The 21,018-nt window shown below is 36.9% G+C and overlaps 3 protein-coding genes across 5 annotated transcripts; 2 read left to right on the forward strand and 1 right to left on the reverse strand.

Annotated features, from left to right (window-relative positions):
- The first annotated feature begins 3,400 nt into the window (after nt 1–3,400).
- ari-2 (E3 ubiquitin-protein ligase ari-2) lies at nt 3,401–14,338 on the forward strand. The gene is made up of 7 exons (XM_077435978.1): nt 3,401–3,806; nt 8,515–8,794; nt 8,872–9,047; nt 9,138–9,320; nt 9,405–9,590; nt 11,096–11,365; nt 11,436–14,338. The coding sequence occupies exons 1-7, from the start codon at nt 3,573–3,575 to the stop codon at nt 11,574–11,576; spliced, it is 1,470 nt and encodes a 489-aa protein (XP_077292104.1). The 5' UTR covers nt 3,401–3,572; the 3' UTR covers nt 11,577–14,338.
- PIG-T (phosphatidylinositol glycan anchor biosynthesis class T) lies at nt 14,055–18,011 on the reverse strand. Of its 3 annotated transcripts, none has more exons than XM_077435975.1 (4): nt 17,952–18,002; nt 17,651–17,858; nt 16,281–17,573; nt 14,055–14,646 (listed from the first exon to the last, which is right to left on the reverse strand). In XM_077435975.1, exons 2-4 carry the CDS (start codon nt 17,811–17,813, stop codon nt 14,351–14,353), a joined length of 1,752 nt encoding a protein of 583 aa, XP_077292101.1. In that variant the 5' UTR covers nt 17,814–17,858; nt 17,952–18,002; the 3' UTR covers nt 14,055–14,350. The 3 variants fall into 3 exon arrangements, with proteins under 3 accessions (XP_077292101.1, XP_077292102.1, XP_077292103.1); XM_077435977.1 differs by having other exon boundaries at nt 14,077–14,646; nt 17,651–17,880; nt 17,952–18,011; XM_077435976.1 differs by having other exon boundaries at nt 17,651–17,999.
- Nucleotides 18,012–18,731: 720 nt separating this feature from the next.
- On the forward strand, nt 18,732–21,005 carry Atac1 (Ada2a-containing complex component 1). Its single transcript, XM_077436054.1, has 7 exons — nt 18,732–18,978; nt 19,050–19,163; nt 19,233–19,382; nt 20,180–20,383; nt 20,457–20,558; nt 20,627–20,761; nt 20,832–21,005. Exons 1-7 carry the CDS (start codon nt 18,850–18,852, stop codon nt 20,970–20,972), a joined length of 975 nt encoding a protein of 324 aa, XP_077292180.1. The 5' UTR covers nt 18,732–18,849; the 3' UTR covers nt 20,973–21,005.
- The last annotated feature ends 13 nt before the right edge of the window (nt 21,006–21,018 follow it).

The raw sequence follows: 21,018 nt of genomic DNA on the forward strand, positions 1-21,018 counted from the left end.
TTATCAAATCCTTACTAATTTTTTAACTAATTAGAGCCGCAAAGACTTCCAAATTGCAATGAAAAAATATTGCTATCATTGAAAATACCTAGTATTTACAACAACTTATCTTTGCAGATAAGGATTTTCAACTTCTATGAACTTAAAAACAAAAGACTGAAATAACTAAAAGACAATTTCTAAATTGTTATAACATCAAAAAGTCCCAATTTTTTTTGTTGTATCAAAAATCGAATGGCATCAGTTTTCCAAAATCTACCATATATGTATAATAACTTGAATTAAACAAAAAAAAATCGGTTAATAGTGAACAAGAACATTATTTTCTGGTGACAAAATAATAATAAAAAGCATTTAGTGTCAAATTGGATTAACCTGTGAAGACACTGTGGTATATGTTTGTTAAAATAAAATAAAATATATGCGACATAAACCGTCATAAGCAGATTGTGAATTATTTCTTCATCTTTTCTAAGAAAGCAACGATGAATGACTCTTCGGCTTGAAATATCTTTCAATCCAACCAACAGATAACTCAAAGAAAAAAATGGATATCTAAACAAAAACAAAAAAAATACTATAAGTAGAAAGATGTCTATACCCTTCACATATAAACACAGATTACCTTAATACAATCTGCTTTGGATCGTCGACTTTTAAGAGTCTTTAGTTTAGATATTATGTTCATATAAAATGTACTATGGACAGTTATAGGAATTTTAAATATGTTTTTAAGCTTTTTTCCTATTATGCTGTACACCATTATAATTTTAAATAAATATTTTTTTATAAACTATACATAGAATGATCACTAAATCAAAAACTATTATAATAGACCTAGATGTGATTTGCATTGTAAACAATAAAAAGCGTTTCAAAATAAAACTACTGTAATATACTAAGGTATATTACAGCTACTTTCTTTGTCTCTTACTAAGAAAGCGTTGATATATTCTTGGACTGCGATACCTGATCACCTGAATCAATAAAGGGCGTGATTTTAAGAAGTATGTAGCCGCAGTCTTTTGCCTCATCACTTGCCCAACAAACGACATCATCAATACAACAATCAAAACGCATATATACTCCATTTGTATTTCTGATTAGTGCTCATAGGAATTAAATTATTATTCTCCTTCAAATGCCGAATCCGTATTCGGACGTAGGCGACTACCATGTGCAGAAATGGTTTATGGCCCCTGCAAATTCTGTCCTATCATGGGATAAGTCGAAACAAATTTTCGAGTCCGAGTCCCATCCATGACCTGAACTAGCGGCGTGGACTAATGGTTAGCATATTATGCTTTCGAGCAGAGATTCACGGTTTCGATTCCCACTGCTGGCCAGACCTTGGTTTGTGACTCGAGGGCGATCGTTTCTTATCAGAGTTTGCCAATTTTTCTGATTTTCATTGAAACGGTTCCTGTAAAATTGTCATCTCCTTTCCTATCTCTCTTGCTAATCTCAAATTGTTCAGTGTCTTGAGGTTCAACAATTTGATTATTAAATGCTGCAAAAATTTCTTCATAGATGTCACTGTGGATGTTTGTATGAATTCGCATTGTATAAAATGCTAATATATTGTATTGATTGATTGACTGTATTTATCTATTTATACATAGTGCACTCGTCGCTTTGGAGCAATCTGTAAAAGCGAGTGTTCATGTACTATGAAATAAAATAAAAATAAAAATCAATATATTTTCTGGAGCCAAGAGAGCTTTTTTCTCCCAAGCCACCGTTTACCTTTTATTTTCTACCCTCTATGATTATTTGTAGAAGGCGATATTTGGGACCGCGAATAGCGTGGCCAAATATTCCATCTTACGGCGCTTTACCGAGTCAAGAAGCTCTTCATTTTTATGAAGAAGCTGGAAGACCGGGAATTGAATTAAAATACAATATTTTTAAGAAACAAAACATTTATTTTATACTACAGGGCTGTAGCCTTATAGATTAAGGTAACTATTCTTACTGTTTTTACCAGTACACTACTGATTTTTTGAGTATTTGTCCTGGTAAGTCGTACGATAAAACCGGTTCTGTGATTACTCGTCAAATGTGAACCGGTCACAAGACAACCGATTGCTCTAGATCGGTCACACGTGATCACCCGTCACACTGAAACTGGTCACGAGAAAACTAGTCACACCCTAAAATTGGTCACGAGAAAACTGGTCACACCCTAAAATCGGTCAATCAGTTTTCTCGTGACCGATTTTAGGGTGTGACCAGTTTTAGGGTGTGACCAGTTTTCTCGTGACCAATTTTAGTGTGACGGGTGATCACGTGTGACCGATCTAGAGCGACCGGTTGTCCTGTGACTGGTTCACATATGACTAGTAGTCCGTTTACCATTTTCATGATATATATTAAATATTTTAATAATAAATAAATTGTCTATAAATAATTTTTTATATTTTTTTACCATATGCATATGAATAAAATTAATAAATTAAATAAATAAAGATCATAAATAATATTATAGAACAGGTGGTCGAGTGAAAGGTTTCGACCGTTTCCCGGCCTATGGAAATTCAGTTGAGTTTGAAAGAGGATCGTTTATTTGCGTTCAATTGGTACAATGGTTATTGTATGTACGAAGAGGTTTCTTCGGAGAAGTGATCTGTTTGAACTCCAGAGGCTCACTCTGCCGGTGGAGGTTGCTGCGTTGCTTTATAAACGTTTTGGGTTGAAGTGTGTCGTGTGCACATCTTTTGTTCTTGGTACTCGCGCTGACCTAGTTATGCTGCGAGCGTGATTTTATGGGTTCATACGCCTGGACGTAGTTCGTGGTTTTTATTGGTTCAGTGTGTTCTTCCTTTGTTTCCCAGATACGTGTCGACCTTTTGACGAGGCGAGCGTGTGCCATGCATTAATGACTTTCCTGGATATGTGTCGCAGTGACCTGATGAGATCATTTCAGTTGTACTATATGCCTACAATATGATTCCTATTAAAACTATTTGGAGCACGAAGCAGAGCTGGAGGGGAGTTGGAGCAAGTACTTTGGTATCGGAGTGGAGCAACTAAAAAAAGTGGTCGCTCCAGATCCCTGATCTTAATATAGATGGGTCGTGGCTGAACGTTGTATCATATATTTCAACGCGTAGAAAACGCTCCTCAATAAATTTGCGCAAATAAGAGGCATATTTTTCAGACAATTTTTGCCATGAAAATCGCGAATACACAATATTTGGCACTCAAGTTCTCGTTACTATGATAGTTATCGTTAGTATGATGGACTTTTCGGTTGCCAGATGTTCCGACTTTGTGACGAGTAATTTGTGACCAGTAATCGCCGAACCATTTTTACTAGATTATGCAGTAGATTGGCGCGCCTGCAGTGACAAGGGCGAGTTGGTGAGATGGCAGCCGTGCGTTTGACAGTAGCGAGCGTCAGTGTGGGTGACGACGAGTGGCGAGTGACGATCGACGAGTGTCGATCGAAGAGTAGGGAGACGAGAGTCGGTGAGGAGGGCGAGGAGGGCGAGGAGGGCGAGGAGGGCGACGAGGGGGACGAGGGCGAGGAGGGCGGGGAGGGCGAAGAGGCCGAGGACGAGGGTGAGGAGATGTCGGAGTCGGAGATGGAGCTGTCGGAGGGTTCGATGGACGGGGGTTCGGCGGACGAGCGCGACTACTACGAGGGGGTCCACGAAGACTGCGAGGCGGAGGCTGCCGAGAGGGCGCCCGACCCTGACTTCTTCCTCTACAACTGCCTCACTCCAGACCTCGTCGACAAGATGCTCAACGAGTCCATCGAGAGACTCACCGACACCTGTCAAGTCACGCCTTCTCTGGCCAAGGTACCCCACACACATACATAACAATATTGCTATCTAATAACAACAACAAAAACCATTTTTTCAACATGCATATCATTTCATCATAACTAGTCAATTCATTTCAGCTTTACATATTAAAATATTGTTCAATTATATTCCAGCTATCCTAGTACTATACATGGCATACATGAAAGAAATGGTAATAGATTTTCAAATTTCATACTATTATAATTTAAAATTTTGGATTAAACCCGGCTCCGGTCGACGGACGACCGCTCAACAGTGCGCAATAGGCCTAGGTGTCGGAGCGGAGCAACTCATAAAGGTGGTTGGTAAACGTAATAATTCTATCGGTAAATGTTAATGATGTGTACTGAATATGATTGTTTAAAATTGTAAATATTGTATAGGTACGTATAATAATTGCAGTTCGGTGCTTATTGGTCACAAAGCGCTCGCCCAAAAGTCACTAAAATATCTATAACGGAACATCTGGCAGCCGAAAAATCCATCATACTAATGATAACTATCATACTAACGAGAATTCGAGTGCCAAATATTCCATATCCGCGATTTTCATGGCAAAAATTGTCTTTGGGGCGATTGTTATGTGACTAATATTCTAATTACCATAATTGCGCACTGTCGACCACGGCGTTTTCTTCTGCACTGGAAATACTTTACACTTACATACAATAGCCACTGTCCCGTGTCTCGGGTTTAACCTCATATATTGACTATCTTACTCAAATGAAACTTCACCTCCTGGATGAAAACCGAATAGGAAATGATTTTAATTTTAATTTTAGAATGGTGAACTTAGAATGAGATAAATTTTAACTTTATTCTGCTGCTTGATGTATTGACTGTCACTCTTGGGGGGTCCTGCAACAAATTGCTCACGGACCTAACACTCAACGACATATCGCTCACAGTTTCACGCGACATTACGCTCACGAGACAAAACGACCACGTGACAAATCGCTCACAGAATAATTCGTACGTACAAAAACGTTACTTTTTACAGCAAGTAATTATGAAAACCTAATCGATTTAATTAGTTATTATTACATAAAACCTTGATTTCGTCATGTTTAAATTTTTCTATAACTTTCTATAAAATTTCTATAAAATTTTTTAAATAACTAATTAAATCGATTAGGTTTTCATAATAACTTGCTGTAAAAAATAACGTTTTTGTACGTACGAATTATTTTGTGAGCGATTTGTCGCGTGGTCGTTTTGTCTCATGAGCGTAATGTCGCGTGAACCTGTGATATCTGTGAGCGATATGTCGTTGAGTCTTAGGTCCGTGAGCAATTTGTTGCAGAACCCCAAGAGTGACAGTCAATACATCAACCAGCAGAATAAAGTTAAAATTTATCTCATTCTAAGTTCACCATTCTAAAATTAAAATCATTTCCTATTCGGTTTTCATCCAGGAGGTGAAGTTTCTGTACTTTGTGATTGAATTGACGTTTAACTGGTTTGTATATATTTTATTTATTTATCTGTGATAGGATAGTGTGTTAATTCGTCACGATGCGATTAATTTAATTGTGGAATAATTCTTGTGTGAAAATTAACGTTTTTATACGTACGAATTATTCCGTGAGCGATTTGTCGCGTGCGCGTAATGTCCCGTGAGCCATTTATCAGTAGGTGTAATGTCTGTGAGTGATTTGTCGTGACACCTACTCTCGGAGTCTCGATGGTAATGACTGACTTATTTATTTATTGAAATATCAACAGGCCTCAAATGTATAAATTCATAAAAATAAAGAATAAATATAACAAAATAACATCTGAGCCCAATTATAGATTTATAAAGAATACATTATATATCTAGTATATATGGACAAACAGATGAAAAAGAAAAGAATAAAAACTAAAATATGACTAAATAGGACAATGCAAAATTAAACATAAAGTGATATAATATAATTGGATAAAGAATATATACATATAATTAGAAATGGATCAATCAATCAAGACTCTCCTAATGGCAGTCCTGAATTGATGTAAGGAAACACCGAATAGATCAACCTCATTCAGATCCTCATTAAGCATACGATAAACACGCTGTAGATAGGAATATTTGAGGGAATTGGTTTTGAAAGGATTAAGTGAAAAGAGTGCAACGTGTCTGGAATACCTAACTGGGATCCTGAAACCAACCTTACTCAGTAAATCGGAACAATCAAGGAAACCATTTAGGAGCTTAAAAAATAATGTAGCATCAGTTAGTCGTCGCCTGACAGAAAGATTGTTAAAGAATAGGATTTTTAAAATATCGGGAACAGTAGTATGGGCGTAGGTAGGAAAACGGTAGCGTAAGGATTTAATAAATTTTAGTTGAACTTTTTCAATACAATTAATATGGGATAAATAAAAAGGTGACCAGATATGTAAATAATTGAGACAAATTCAAGATGTGACCTTACAAGGGAAAAATAAAGTAACTTAAGTAGATAAGGATCATTAAAGGATTTTGTTGAGCGGAGTAGGAATCCAAGAGATTTATACGCTTTATTAGTAATGAAGGAAACATGTTCAAAGAAATCGAGTTTATTATTAAGTATTACACCAAGATCCTTAATAGAAGATGACGCATTTAGAATTGAATGGTTTAATTGATAATAGATTTATTTCTGGTAAAATTTAAAATAGAATATTTTTCTTTATTAAGAAAAAGATCATTATTTAGCAAATCTTCCTGCAGCTTATGACAATCGTCCATAGTGTGAATAGGTTTATAAATTTTTGTATCATCAGCATACAGAAGTATAGAGGAGTGTTTAAAAATGTACGAAATATCATTAATATAGAGTAAAAAAAATAAGGGACTGTTATTTGCAGAGTCCATGATAATGACTGACACTCTCGGAGTCTATGGTAGTGACTGAATAATGCGTTCCAAGCCCGATCTATATTAATGATTTATTATCGATGTTTTGAGCAGTCTGGCATTCCTATGTTATCTGAATATCCTCTTACAAGAATTTTTATTATAGGTTTGCCATTCACGTACATGAGCGTGTGAAAAGTGAATTTGATACTGTGGGAACTAGAGCGATAAGCGAGGTACATAAAAGTATGTTTAGTTATCGAATTTGGTTTTTTATTCTTCTTATATTCCTCAAATACATATGTAGATAAAGTCGTGGGTTGGTCACTTCCGTTTTATTTTTTTTAATGGAAAACACAAATTGATGACTTAGTATGGCTGCATTTTTTGTTTTTATAGTAGTCTTAAACTTAATGATAATACGTTTTTCGTGATTAGTTCAAAATTTTGAAATACAAATACAATATAATATAATACAAATATCGTTAGTATTATACAAAGTACATGAATACACATCAATTAATATCCACAGAGACATCTATGGTCAAATTTGTAAATTTGCAGCATTTTATACAATTCAGTGAAATTCGAGATTGCTGAAAACTTGAGATTTTGCGAGAAAATGGATAAGGTTGCCAATTTTTTGGAACCGTTTCAATGAAAATCAGATAAATTGTCAAACTCTGATAGGAAACGATTGACCTGGAGTCACAAATCCAAGGTCTAGCCATCAGAAACCAGTGGGATTTTAACCCGTGACTACTATGTATGTTCAAAGCATTATATGCTAACCACCGGTCTATTCTGTTGGTTAATTCGATATGTCCAGAATCTCGGGAAAGTATAATAAACGTATTACAGGCCACCGGTGTTTTTAAATTATGTTAAATGCAAAACTAAAAGTCTGTCCATGTAACCTTCACAATGAGGACTTGTCCTCCAATAAAGCTGAACAACGCAGTGATCCCACAGGCAGAGGAGGCAAAATACCTGGGCGTGTACCTGGACCGCAGGTTGACCTGGAGGAAGCACATCTGGACAAAAAGGAAGCAACTAAACTTCAAGTTCCGGAAACACTACCGGCTAATTGGAAGGAGCTCAAAACTGAACACGGAGAACAAACTCTTGGTTTATAAGGCCATCCTCAAACCAATGTGGATGTACGGGATACAGCTATGGGGGTCAGCGAGCAAAACGAACGTCGAAATAATCCAAAGGTTCCAGAACTAAATCCTGAGAATTATACTGGACGCTCCGTGGTTTGTCCCAAACGACATAATCCACCGAGATACAACGAGGATGGCAATGGTCATTGAAGAGTCAAGCTCTGCGATCTCAAAATATAAAGAAAGGCTTAGGAACCACCCCAACAGTCTGGCCGGGGAGTTATTAGATAACAAGCCAATAAAAAGACTCAAGAGAGGTGATCCCTTGGACCAGTAACAGAGAGTGAATTGCCAATGGGCATTTCACCCACAAGCTATATAAACAATAAGAAAGGAAAGAAGAAATGCGCCGAATGTCCCGAGGAAGACAGATAGCTGCATGTAAATTGGAAATAAAAATGCAAAACATTATATCTAATGTATAATTTCGAAAGAGACTTTGTAAGTTTGTAAGTATTGTTGGTTCGTAAATCCGTGACGTCATCGAACAAATAAATATTCAAATAAATTGAAATAAAATACAACTATTCAAATAAATTTAATAAAATGTTTACTGTTATTAGATTGTTTAAGCGGTTTATATTACAAATACCGAGCGAAGCCGGGTAAAAAAACTAGTTTCTTATAATCCTTTCACCGATACCCCATATGTGTAAATTTGTATGGACTTTCAAAGCGAATGAATTTTATCGTATTATTTTGTTTGTACTTCAAGGTGATGCTGCACGCTTACAAGTGGAACGAGCAGGAGCTCATCCAAAAGTATAAGGAGAATGCCAGGGTGGTGCTCATATCTTGCAAGGTGAAGCCGGCCATCGAGAGCAATGCGGGCGGGTCCAGCGATCAGGGTAGTAGCTCCTCCGACACCAATTCGTCCGACATGTGTTCCGTGTGTGCCTCCATTACGCTCTCGTCTTATCGGCGAGCTCTCGCCTGCGGTCATTCTTTCTGCAACGACTGCTGGGCGATGCATTTCGAAGTTCAAATCATGCAAGGTATCTAACAATTCACTTTCGATTCGTTATGCTTTGTAATATAAAGAAAATTGTAATGATATTTGTGTTTGTTTCAGGCGTTTCTACTGGTATAGAATGCATGGCTACGAACTGCGAAGTGAGAGCTCCGGAAGACTTTGTATTAGCGCTAGTGCACAAACCATCCCTCCGCGACCGTTACCAGCAGTTTTGCTTTCAAGATTATGTTAAGAGTCATCCCCAACTTAGATATTGTCCCGGTCCTAATTGTCAGGTTTGGATCAGATAAAATTTTAATCTATAGTATTCTTTCTCATACTACCGTATATTATGTTGGATTTAACTAATGAATGTACACATTCAGGTGGTGATACAAGGTAAAAGCACTCGCGGCGGTCAAGTCGTGTGCGGAACTTGCGGCAGTCGGTGGTGTTTCAGATGCGGTGCACAGCCTCATGCTCCCGTCGACTGTTCTTTAATTAAACGTTGGCTTACGAAGTGTGCCGACGACTCCGAGACTGCCAACTACATCAGCGCTCACACCAAAGTACCACACCGAATATCGCCAATGATGTATTTATTTATGTAACTTGATGTCAATTGCTAATATTATATTCTTCACCACTTTCAGGATTGTCCTGCTTGTCAAATATGCATAGAAAAGAACGGTGGATGCAACCACATGCAATGTTATGCTTGTCGGCACGACTTCTGTTGGATGTGTCTCGGCGAGTGGCGAACTCACGGCTCTGAATACTACGAATGTTCCAGATATCGCGAAAATCCCGGCGTCGCTCATGACTCTCATCATGCTCAAGTACATATATCTCAAACCACACATAAAGGGAAAAGCTCCTGGAAAATTTATTTTGTCTTATAAGCCCTTCTTGTAGTACGATTTTAGCATACATCGTGATTAAAGTTTGCTTAGATTTGATTGATCTTACAGATATGCCTAATAGCAATAACACTCTAAAAAATTCGGATGTGACCAACCCATGACTTTATCTATGTATTGTATTTCATGAATATAAGAAAGTCACAAAACAAAATTCTATAATTAAACATAAACATAGAGCATTTTCTGTGCAAATTGAGCGCAAATGTAGGGAAACTTAGACAAGACAAAAGTTCTACTTCCGTTTGTCAGATTTTGTTCATTTTTTTTTATTACTTAAAATCACTATCAGTATTATACACATTAAATATCAAGAAAATAAAAATAATTTAAAAGGTCAAAATAAAATAATGAAATATTGTTTAAAAAAAAAATACTACTTCCGGTTTACGAATTTTAACCAAAACCTTTTCAGCTCCAAGTTAGTACATAAGGAATACAAATATAAATTTTCAGCTAGATTCGCTCAGGGGTGTGGAAAGAATAGTGGCCACAACATTTTTGACCTTTCTAAGAGGAAAAATTTTTAATTTTTTTTTATTTTCATCAAATTAATACATGATTTTTTTGTCAAGAGCACACATGTTTAAGGGGTGGAAAAAAATAGTGGAAGAAAAATCGAACAAGAGTAAACTGCCACTTCCGGTTGACGGATGCTTACCAAAATTTAAACATAACTTGATATTAAGCTTATACTTCTAGATATGAAATTTTAGTTCAATAATACAAAAGATTTCTGAAAAAAACATAAAAAAACCTCGATCCTCTAGAGTAAAAGTACTACTTCCGGTTGAGGTTAAAATATTTTATATAATCTAATGCGTCACTGTAACCAGATATATAAGCATAATGCAATATTATAATACTATATATATGAGAAAATTAGCGAGACATCTACATATGTTATAGATTTTAAATTTTTGAAATCATATTCAAATAGTGGCGACATGGTGGGTAGGATGGTTTTTGCCAATTTGATGGAGTAACCGCTTCAATGAAATCAGATTAATTGGCAAACTCTGATAGGAAACGATCGACTTAGAGTAACAAATATCCAAGTCTGACCAACAGCATTAAAGATTATACTCAAAATAAATTCTTTTCAATCGAGGTCAGCTCACGGGATCGAACCCGGCGAGCTCTCGGTGCTTAGGATCAATGCAACCACCGAGCCATGCTGCTGGGTGCTGGAATCTTACGCCATGCACATGCTCGTGGTTTCCATCTGGGAAGGGTGTTTCAGGTCATTCAGACAAGTTCCTCCTAGATTTCTACACCTTAAGCTTTAGCTATCGTTTGCACTGTTATTTGCTTATTAACAGTATATACTTTCTTCAGAAGTTAACAGTCTTTCCAGGAGTTTTTCCAACACAACTTACAAAATACATAAACATGAGCTTCTAACAATAATACCGTCCCAACAGGCACGCGAGGCTCTAAAGAAATATTTGCACTACTACGAACGTTGGGAGAACCACGCCAAGTCTCTGAGGTTGGAAGAGCACACTCTGGAGAGCCTCCGGAACAAGATCAACGAAAAGGTATCGAGTGGAAACGGCACATGGATCGATTGGCAGCCGTTGTTCGACGGAGCCGCACTATTGGCACGTTGTCGCTACACGTTACAGTACACGTATCCCTATGCTTACTTCATGGAGCAAGGACCCCGTAAAGAGCTGTTCGAATACCAACAGGTTCAGTATACACCGCATTCCGTGTAATATCCCGTTCCGTGTATTAATCTTGGTGCGACTTCGATTGCAGGCTCAATTGGAGGCCGAGATCGAGAATCTGTCTTGGAAGATCGAGCGTGCGGAGACCACCGACAAGGGCGATCTGCAGAACCAGATGAACATCGCAGAGAAGAGAAGAACGACATTGCTCAAAGAATTCTTAGAATTGTGAATTATGAATACTGTATAAGTGTGACGTTATGTATTTATAGAATATATTTTTTTTTCGATAAGTGTGTGCGTAGTTGTGTATGTTTGTATGTAAGGAGAAAATTGCAAAATGCTCGTCTCGTGTGTGGACGTGGCCGTATGTTTAAGCGAAATTGGATCTTATTAACCGTGTGATTTTTACCGTATAATATATATGTATGTATGTATATTATGTTATGTACGATGATATCAGGATACGTTCGCAGTATTCGTTTTGAATTTCGAATATATAAAATATGTACGTTTGTATTACATATTTCAATTCTACATTGGTATAGAATTTTATTCCTCGAATGGCAAGCAACTTTTAGCACTCCGATACAAGTCTACCGATTGCTAATATAGAATACGAAGAACATACTATCTAACGTCAACCGACTCTCAAAGAACAAGTGAGCACTGATTCCAGCAGCTCATATCTGCCATTTTAATATAAATGTACCTTATTTGCCTCAAGCTGGAAATTTTCAGTCAAAAGTTGTGTGTTATGACCTTTAAAACTTCATTTGTTCCGTATTGAGTATCATGATATGGTGTTGTGTGATTCTTTGACAGTCTTAGACTTTTCACTCCAAAAGTTTTGTGTTATGAATTTTCTAATATAGGAATATAGCACAACTTGTACTATCCCGAATCGAAGTCGATGGTTTCACCTATTTCCCCATCGAACTCGAGCTATACAATTACATCATCGCGTCCTGTACGAACACGTTAAGTCAACCTTGGCCGAAATACCCTCGTTCGAACTAGGCCAAAGTCACCACCAGCTCGCTCCAGATACGCAATCACGAGTACACGGAAACCCCCCGAGACGATGATCTCACTACATAGCTATGCACCAACCAAACCTTGAGGCACAAAGGATAACCTCGACCCCGTAGGAATCTTCCAGAATATGATCTCACCAGCCAAGCTACGCGTTGCACAATTAATTAGTATATAAACCAGCGCATCATCCCCAGATGCCAGAAAGCTTCAGGAGCTCAGCCTGCTCACTCCTCCGAAACAACTACACCTGAATTAACTGAGCAATAAAGATCCTCTTCCAAACACACACGTGTTTCTATAGGCTGGGGCACGGTCAATATATCTTCCCTGCCTACAGTAACTCCATTTGTTCTGTAATAAGTATCATGCTATGCTATTGTGCGGTTCTTTGAGAGTCATATAGAACTAAAGCGGTATGTGATGCCTTTCAAACCTCCAACTTTTGGCAAATTCTGTCGCTTTAGTTCGTCTTGAGATGATCCAAGATCTTTTAATGTGGCAATACGTATTATCACAGTAGTCAATACATAGAGAAGCAATCGGTAGCCTGTCGTGCATGCTAAAATGTGGACCTTGCTAATATGTATTTATATTTTCCGTTATGTTCTGTTCACTCCAATAAATATATATATCTATCTGTCTTTATCGCAATTATTAACATTAGGACATGTTTAATATTGTGCCATAATTAATATTATAGCAAATACGTACGGCTAGAATGTCGGAATTGGTTAGAAAAGAGTATTGTCGTGAGATGTTATTGTGTAGCGTTGTGATGGATGATGTTTTTAGATACATAACGGCTCAAATGTGTCTTGTTTCGAGTTGTTAAGACGTATGATACCATCACGATTGTATCCCGTGAGGTTTAGAACTGTCGTTGCACTCCTACTTAGGGGCGAGACCTTCTAAAACTAAGTGCTATGAGTAAAGCCTTTGTAATTATACATACAAAGTCTGCTCCGATACGAGAACATGTTGAATAGGACACTCGCACTCAATACAATGCAGGCCCAATTTATTATCTGTTTTTATTTTGTTGTCGTTAGATCGGTAAGCGTCTGATGAATGGATCCAATCTGACGGTCCGCTTGGTCTTCTTCGATTCTGCACCATGTTAATCTCGCCGTATGTTTCTTCGATGCATTTTTTTTTTGTTTGTCTAGCAAATTGATCTGTGATTGGTAGATTGTAATATTTTCTCATGTGCATATATGTATGTATGTATTATTATGATTTTCTGAAACCGTTTATTTATTTATTGTTACATTGAGGCAAATGATTAGTTCTTATTCGAGGCGTATAATATTTTGGTTACGATTGAAGCGGTGTAAAAATTTCTACAAATACTTATTGTATGTTAGTCGTAATTATTCTAACATTAAATTCAATATTGTTTTGTGATAGATTTAGATTAAATTTACTTACTTTAAATTCTATCATACCTATATAATGATATAAGTTAAATATATTGTTTTTATATTATACATATATAATAATATAAATGAGATGACTATTGTCATAAGTATGCATTTTTACTTTATTTTAAATGAATGTGTATCTGGAAATTTTATAGTTTGTTAAAAAATATCTCTTCAAATTTTCTTTTACTTTTCAAATCATTCCAATTATAATAGATTTCATTTATTAAAAAAAAAAAACAAAAGAATTTAATAAAAAACGATATATTTTTTATTAAATTTTATTTTCAAACCACACATACAAAATAACTTAACACTAAACACTTATAATTTACACGAAAGCTGACTCAGTTCACTCTTCAGCACGAGAAAATTTTCACCGCCTCTTTGTTCACCCGAGTGTGTATGTGATTATGTTGTGTGTGACGTGTTTATTTGCAAATTGTGCGAAATCTCACTACTCGGTATTCACACTACTATATATAATATATGTAAATAGTATTGTATATGTAATAAATATTATTCACAAAGCATTCTCGGTGCATTTTCATTTCACTATCTTTGGACTGTCGCTCTCGACTCTCAGCGCTTGGTCAGTGACCTCGGGCTCGATCTTCTTCAGCTTCTTGCAGAACAGCTTCTCCTTGATGATTTGAAACATGCTTTTGTCGCCGTCGCTCGTGTCCAAACGCAAGTATAAAGACTTTGTCGTGATGTTGTGCAACGGGCCGAAAGCGAGGGCCACTACGGTGCACGCTAAACAGATGACATTATACGGCATGCTGAAATCTGGAGTCGGCAATGTTATTATCATGTTTTCAGTATGCATTTGAACGATGTAACCTGTAAATTAAAATTTTATTATAAAAACCATTATAGAATTTTACCACTTTTATGAACGATGTAAGTCAATTTTTCAAATTAAAAAAGTTATTTAGTAATTACAAAGTTAAATTTCGAGATTTTATAAAAAAAAAAAATTAAGGTCATCGAGCTTTTAATGAAATTTTCAATTAAAAAACAGCCATTACTAAAATAAGTCTACTTGTTTTATTTTCTCGGATTTAAAGCTGATACAATTACATCTGCAATAAAAGATGATTGCAAATATGTACAACGATACGTCTCATCAACTATTGGGTCTGGTATTGAAACGACTCCTTTTACTAAGCATTATATATAAAAAAAATAGTTAAGAAGTTGAAAATCCGTCTGGTAATATGCAGATATGGACATTTTAAATGCCTTTGAAATGTAGTGGACTACAATAAATACAAACGTCTTCTTCCTCAAAGAGCTGACAGTTTCAGAGAATGCACAATGTGTAGAAAAATGATCCTTTCCTACTTTGGTCATATCGCGATTAAATCTGGAGTGCCCTAGGGCAGTGTTCTTGGCCCAATTTTGCAAGTCGTTTTGAATGCCCCGTAGTTTGTCCCAAATTGTATAATCCACAGGGATATGAGGATACCGACAGTGACAGAAGGCAAGAGTCGCAGTCTCCAAGTATATAAACAGACTGGAGATTCATCCCAGGGAGCTTCTGGCCAGGGAGATGCTAACCAGTAAAGCTACAAATAAGCTTAAGAGATGGGTTTTGGATCTCTAATACTAGGTGAAGTACTAATGGGCACTTGACCCACAAGCCAAGAGGAAGGAAAAGAAAAAAATGCGCCAAATGTCCTAAAAAGGACACATACTTAATATGAAAAACTGGTCATATTGCCAAGAAGAATGTGGAGACTCGACAAGCTGGTAGTCACCGTAACATTAGAGGGAAGACAAGCAAGAGGACAGTCTCCCACAGCTTAGTACACTGATAGATCTATTACATACCAGTAGAGATCGTGGGTTCAAGTGCCGGATAAATATGATGCTGGCGAGATCTTGTGGTTATTAAAACACAGATCGACCATCTGTTAGAATATTACGATTTTTCTAGCTTAATTATTGTGACGGATCCAATAAATCAGTATCCTCCCGCTCAGTTTATCGCAAATTCGAATTATTATCATCTGGAATTTGTTGAATCTTATAAAAATGCTGCCTAGATAATGTATTTCTCGCAAACTTGTTGGTTGTTCATAGATGTCCAGTTATGTTTGGAAAATTGTTAGTACTTATGTACAAAAGTTTTGGGGTAAATACTGTCATGGCACATACTATGTATGTACATATGTAATGAAAAATAAAATAAAATGGTCGGATCAAATTAAAGAACTGACGGGATTGTCATTAAACGCTGCTTAAATAAGACTGGAAGGAAACGAGGCGGATTATCCACCGAATCCAAAATGATGGAAATCACCATAACGCTCAGCATTGAGCAAACGAGAAAAAATAACATAATAATAAGCTTAACGTTAAATTTTAATTGTAAGATTATTATATGTATATGTAATATGCAAAATAAATTAGATATTTTAATCAAAAATTGACTTTTATCCCAACTTTATTAAGAAACGGTATTAATTTACCAGGTCTTGGAGTTTTGATCGAAGAGTTCAAAGTATCAAAGTACATGAATGAACTTGTAAAATTCCTAGCCACGGGCAGCATGGCGGTTACGACTGCAGATCCAATGTAAAATCCATGATTAGCATCCGGAGGATACTCTTGCCATTTCATGAAGACATAATCAAAATCTATAGACACTGTGGTGGTGCTTTTTGGCGGCAGACGTAAAGCCAACTCCAAATAGTACGGACGACTCTTCCCCTTACCCGGAATGTAGTATTTCGCTTTTGGAATTATTTTCTGGACGCTATTCTCAATGGACAGAGTCTGCAGATAAACGGGAAGGAACCACGGAATATTTTCCAATAGTACGACATCGATCGGCTGCCAATGGTTGTTATACATCTGTGTGACAATGGCGCTTATTTCTTGTCCGTACCCTGCAATGTATCTATTAACGTGTAGTGGAGGAGGGATCGGAACTCGGACCCGCTGAGGCTGTGAATGGATGGCAGCTATGTTGAACACTTGCGTCTTCCTCTGGTTCAGATCGAAAATGGCCAGATCTACTTGGACACCACCCCGCACCGACGTATCCAATCTATCATAGCTCGGCACCAGGGTAAACGGTGTAGTGTCATTGGAAGACGTGTCTACGTATATCAAACTGGTAACGGCTAAAGGACATGGCCCCATGATTCCTTGTCCGAAGAGCTTTTGGACAGACCAGTCGCGGCTGCCGATTATCTCAGCATCGTAAACTAGCGACATGGTCTGTTTCAACTCGTAGGATTTAGTCGTGCATTTATCATCGCCACAGACTGATCTAAAATGAATGCCTAAAGAGTGGTAGTTTGTATTGTGCAATCTTCCGGAATTGAGAAGCATCGCCAGACCCTTTTTAGAATCGCACGGCAGCAACTTCTTCCACGGAGTCAAGTTTTCAGTGCACACTATCTCTCTCGGAAGTGTTGCGTATCGTACAAATGAATTGTTGCTCTGAAAGTTTTTATATACACCTGACGGCCTGAAAGATAATTGAGGCTGCAAAGAGTTTGATAGGTCTATGAAATTCAAAGAAGCGCAAAATAGTCCCGACATGCTCTCCGTAAGAAGCTTCCATTGTGTATCAACGTCCTTTGTATCTGGAGAAAACCAAGCATACATTTCAGCTCCGGATGGAGCGTCTACTACGGGATAGCCCCAATGTAAATGTTTCCATAGGCCTTCCGTTAAACTCAGATGCAACTCGTCAATTTGGTATCGTGCTATTATTTCACCGAACGAACGAGGAAATAGATGGGTGTGATGCTCTGAAAGTATAATGCAAGTTTTGGTAAGTCATGTTTTATGGGATTGTAGTTTTAAATGGCTGAATGAATTATCTCACGTAAGGCGTCCGTTGACCACGTTGTTGTAAATTGAAAATAGGTATACACGTGATTGTTGGAGAGTGGTTTGATTAAAAGTTCTTCCGTAAAGGAGTCTGCATTGCCTCGGACATATTTCAAGAATAGTACGGGAAGAAACAACGCCCAAGCAGGTGTCAGCATTTTGAAGTTTCTTTGCTACCCAGCATATGATTAATAGTATATAGCCTTAGAAATAAATGATATTAGACTGATTAGGATTTGGCTATACGGTTCTATTGAGAGCGTATTTCATAGTAAAATCGAACTGTGCAAACCCACTTCTAAATGACAGCCGGTAATCGCGCTAGTGTTGCCAGCACTGACTGTGACATTAGATATGTATGGCATTTTTATATAATGGAAACATTGTAGTTTCTGACTTTTCGGAAAAAATGTTGATTCTGTTTTTCTGGAAAAAACTACTAGTCAATAATTAAGTTCTACTATATATCTTGCATTAAAAATAGATATTATGGATATTGAATATATATCTATGTGGAAACTGCGTGCTGCCAGTTGTATAAAAATAGAGCAAACATGTATGTACACCGGAGAGAATGATAAGTTTAGTGTAATTTTGAAGTTGTTTATTGTTAAATACACAAGTTATACACGTACATATGTGTATGTCTAGCGAAGGAGCGTACCAAAAATAAGTAGCTCGACTGGTGGTTGAATAGAAACTATAACGGATAACATACATATGTTGAAAAACATATCCTGTGTTCCCTAAACTCAGGCTTATAAAGTTGTTAATGCTGTACACGGTTCGATGATTATTGCTCACAAAATGCTCGCCCAAAAGTCACTAAAATCTCTATAATGGAACATCTGGCATCTATCATACTCAAGTGCCAAATATTCTGTATTCGCGATTTTCAAGACAAAAATTGTCTTTTAGGCGATCGCAATGTGCGTAATAATCCAAAAACCTTTAAAAAATATGCGATATTGGTCAATAACTTCTTCTAAAATTCCAGGGCATTTTGATTTCCAATCGATATCCTGGATAAGTACTTTTATTTCAGGACAAATTCTATTTAACCCGGAACAGTTGGTAACTCTAGTTGGGGCCAAATATCAAGGTTGTTAGTTTTTTTCGTATGGCAACATTATCTTAACCTAAATAAATCCCACTAAATGTCACACTGACATTGAAAACAACAAAAAAAAAAAAATGGAAGAGGATGAAAGTAGAGAGTTTTACTTCGAATCAGACCATTTAGCTTTGCGAAACAATGACGATTACAGAAGCATGCTCAAATATATCGTATCGCTCGAATCTCAAAAACTTATGGTAATAAAGGTAAGTGACATGGTTCCATGCACACTCTTTACAATAAATCAGTTCCATTAATTTAAAATCACCATTTATAGGATATTGAAACATTATATACGTCCCAAAGAAATGCCCTCGAAGATCCGCTAAAATTCTTAGACGATTTGAAAAGCGGCAACGTGGACTTACCTCAAACTTACACCATCCCCGAAGTGAGTATGTTTTTCAACAAGTTCTTGACAATTTTCAGTATATATTTATTTAAAACTATTCTATTACAGCTACCTTCTATAAATTGGTCTCAATATGGCATGTCGCAACAAATTCCTAACTCGACCAAAGAGAAAATGTCCGACTCTGAATCGGAAAATTCAAATATATTCATCAGAGGCAGACCGTTCAATCAAACGAAACCTCAAACGTTCAACCAGGTAATGAAATCTTAACATATAACATGACATATATTTTATTTCAATCGAACATACAATAATACTAGCATTTTATACAATGCGAATTCATTCAAACATCATCCACATAGTGACATCTATGGAGACATTTTATTATATAGAAATTGGCGATACTCAAGACGCTGCATAAGTCACGATTTGCAAGAGAGGTTGGAAAGGAGATGCCAATTTACAGGAATCGTTTCAACGAAAATCAGGAAAATTAGCAAACTCTGATAGGAAACGATCGACCTGGAGTCACAAACCAAGGTCTGGCCAACAGCTACTAGTGGGAATCGAACTGTGACCACTTTACTCAAAAGCATAATACGCTAACCACTAGTTCACTAGTGCTGGTTATATTATATAACCAGCAGAATAGATTAGTGGTTAGCATATAATGCTTTGAACAAAGTGGTCACGGGTTCAAATCCCACGGGTTGCTGCTGGCCAGACCTTGGATTTGTGCTCCAGGTCGATCGTTTCCTATCAGAGTTTGCCAATTTATCTGATTTTCATTGAAAAGGTTCCAACAAATTGGCAACCTTACCCATTTTCTTGCAAAATCTCGGGTTTTCATCAATCTTGAATTTCGCTGAATTGTATAAAATGCTGCAAACTTACAAATTTGACCATAGATGTCTCTGTGGATGTAAATTGATATGTATTTAATTTGTATCATACTATCAAATGTACAATTTCTGGCCAGGAAGGCTCAGAAGGTTCTTGGTATAAATTAAAAAAAAAATATATATGGACTAATTAACTAATGATTGATGCAGCTGTGGACGTGCGAGGAACAAAAGCGTTTAGAAGAATTGCTGAAGGAATTCCCGGAAGAAGAAGTCGACATGAGACGATGGGCCAAGATCGCAAACGCTCTAGGGAACAGAACTCCGAAGCAAGTAATGAGTCGCGTTCAAAAGTATTTCATCAAATTACAACGAGCTGGTTTACCGGTGCCTGGACGTGTCCGATTCTCGAAAGTATGCTAGATTAAAATATGCGTTGGAGTCCATTATTTCGCCTATTTGTATTCAATGCGATTTTATTCTACAGACCAATCACAATAATCGAAATCCACGCAACAATAAAGTGCTACAAAAGAAATCCACATTCTTCCCTCATCAAAACGTTCCTGTTTTAATGGACGAAAGTCAGGTATACAATGAATGATACGATATAAATTGTATGTGTGTATCGAGTTTACATTTGCCGTTTAATTTTAGTTTGATTCTAATGTCAAAATGGAGTACGGCGAAACTAAAGAATGGACACAATTAGAGCTGATGAATGCCGTCTATGAAAGAAGAAAAATTGAAGAAATGTCCGACCAGCCGTTGTCTGTTCATAAAGGAATATCTGTAAGTTGCCGTTATTGCCGAGCAATCCTTGGTATTGCATATATTATATTTCATCTTGAAATTTTTTCAGTGTATTAGTTGTAAATCCCTGGACATTGTCGGAACTCGATGGGTAGACGGAGTAGGAGGCGACTGGTGCTCGGATTGCCTGGTCGAATATCAACCGACGACCAGAATGATTCCGGTGACGTCAAACGATACAGACATTTGATTATATACGTATGTAATTGGATTGAATATAAATAAAAAAAACGAGA

Source organism: Arctopsyche grandis, chromosome 8, assembly GCF_051622035.1.
Source record: "Arctopsyche grandis isolate Sample6627 chromosome 8, ASM5162203v2, whole genome shotgun sequence".
Taxonomy (NCBI): domain Eukaryota; kingdom Metazoa; phylum Arthropoda; class Insecta; order Trichoptera; family Hydropsychidae; genus Arctopsyche; species Arctopsyche grandis.

Coding starts and splice junctions, on each gene's coding strand:
- ari-2 (XM_077435978.1), top strand. CDS start 3,573: ATGTCGGAGTCGGAGATGGAGCTGTCGGAGGGTTCGATGGACGGGGGT. Junction 9,048..9,137: donor GTCCCGGTCCTAATTGTCAG/GTTTGGATCAGA, acceptor GTACACATTCAG/GTGGTGATACAAGGTAAAAG. Junction 11,366..11,435: donor AGCTGTTCGAATACCAACAG/GTTCAGTATACA, acceptor CTTCGATTGCAG/GCTCAATTGGAGGCCGAGAT.
- PIG-T (XM_077435975.1), bottom strand. CDS start 17,813: ATGCTGACACCTGCTTGGGCGTTGTTTCTTCCCGTACTATTCTTGAAA. Junction 17,574..17,650: donor GTGGTCAACGGACGCCTTAC/GTGAGATAATTC, acceptor TTATACTTTCAG/AGCATCACACCCATCTATTT. Junction 14,647..16,280: donor GATCAAAACTCCAAGACCTG/GTAAATTAATAC, acceptor TTTAATTTACAG/GTTACATCGTTCAAATGCAT.
- Atac1 (XM_077436054.1), top strand. CDS start 18,850: ATGGAAGAGGATGAAAGTAGAGAGTTTTACTTCGAATCAGACCATTTA. Junction 19,164..19,232: donor AAACTTACACCATCCCCGAA/GTGAGTATGTTT, acceptor ATTCTATTACAG/CTACCTTCTATAAATTGGTC. Junction 20,762..20,831: donor CTGTTCATAAAGGAATATCT/GTAAGTTGCCGT, acceptor AAATTTTTTCAG/TGTATTAGTTGTAAATCCCT.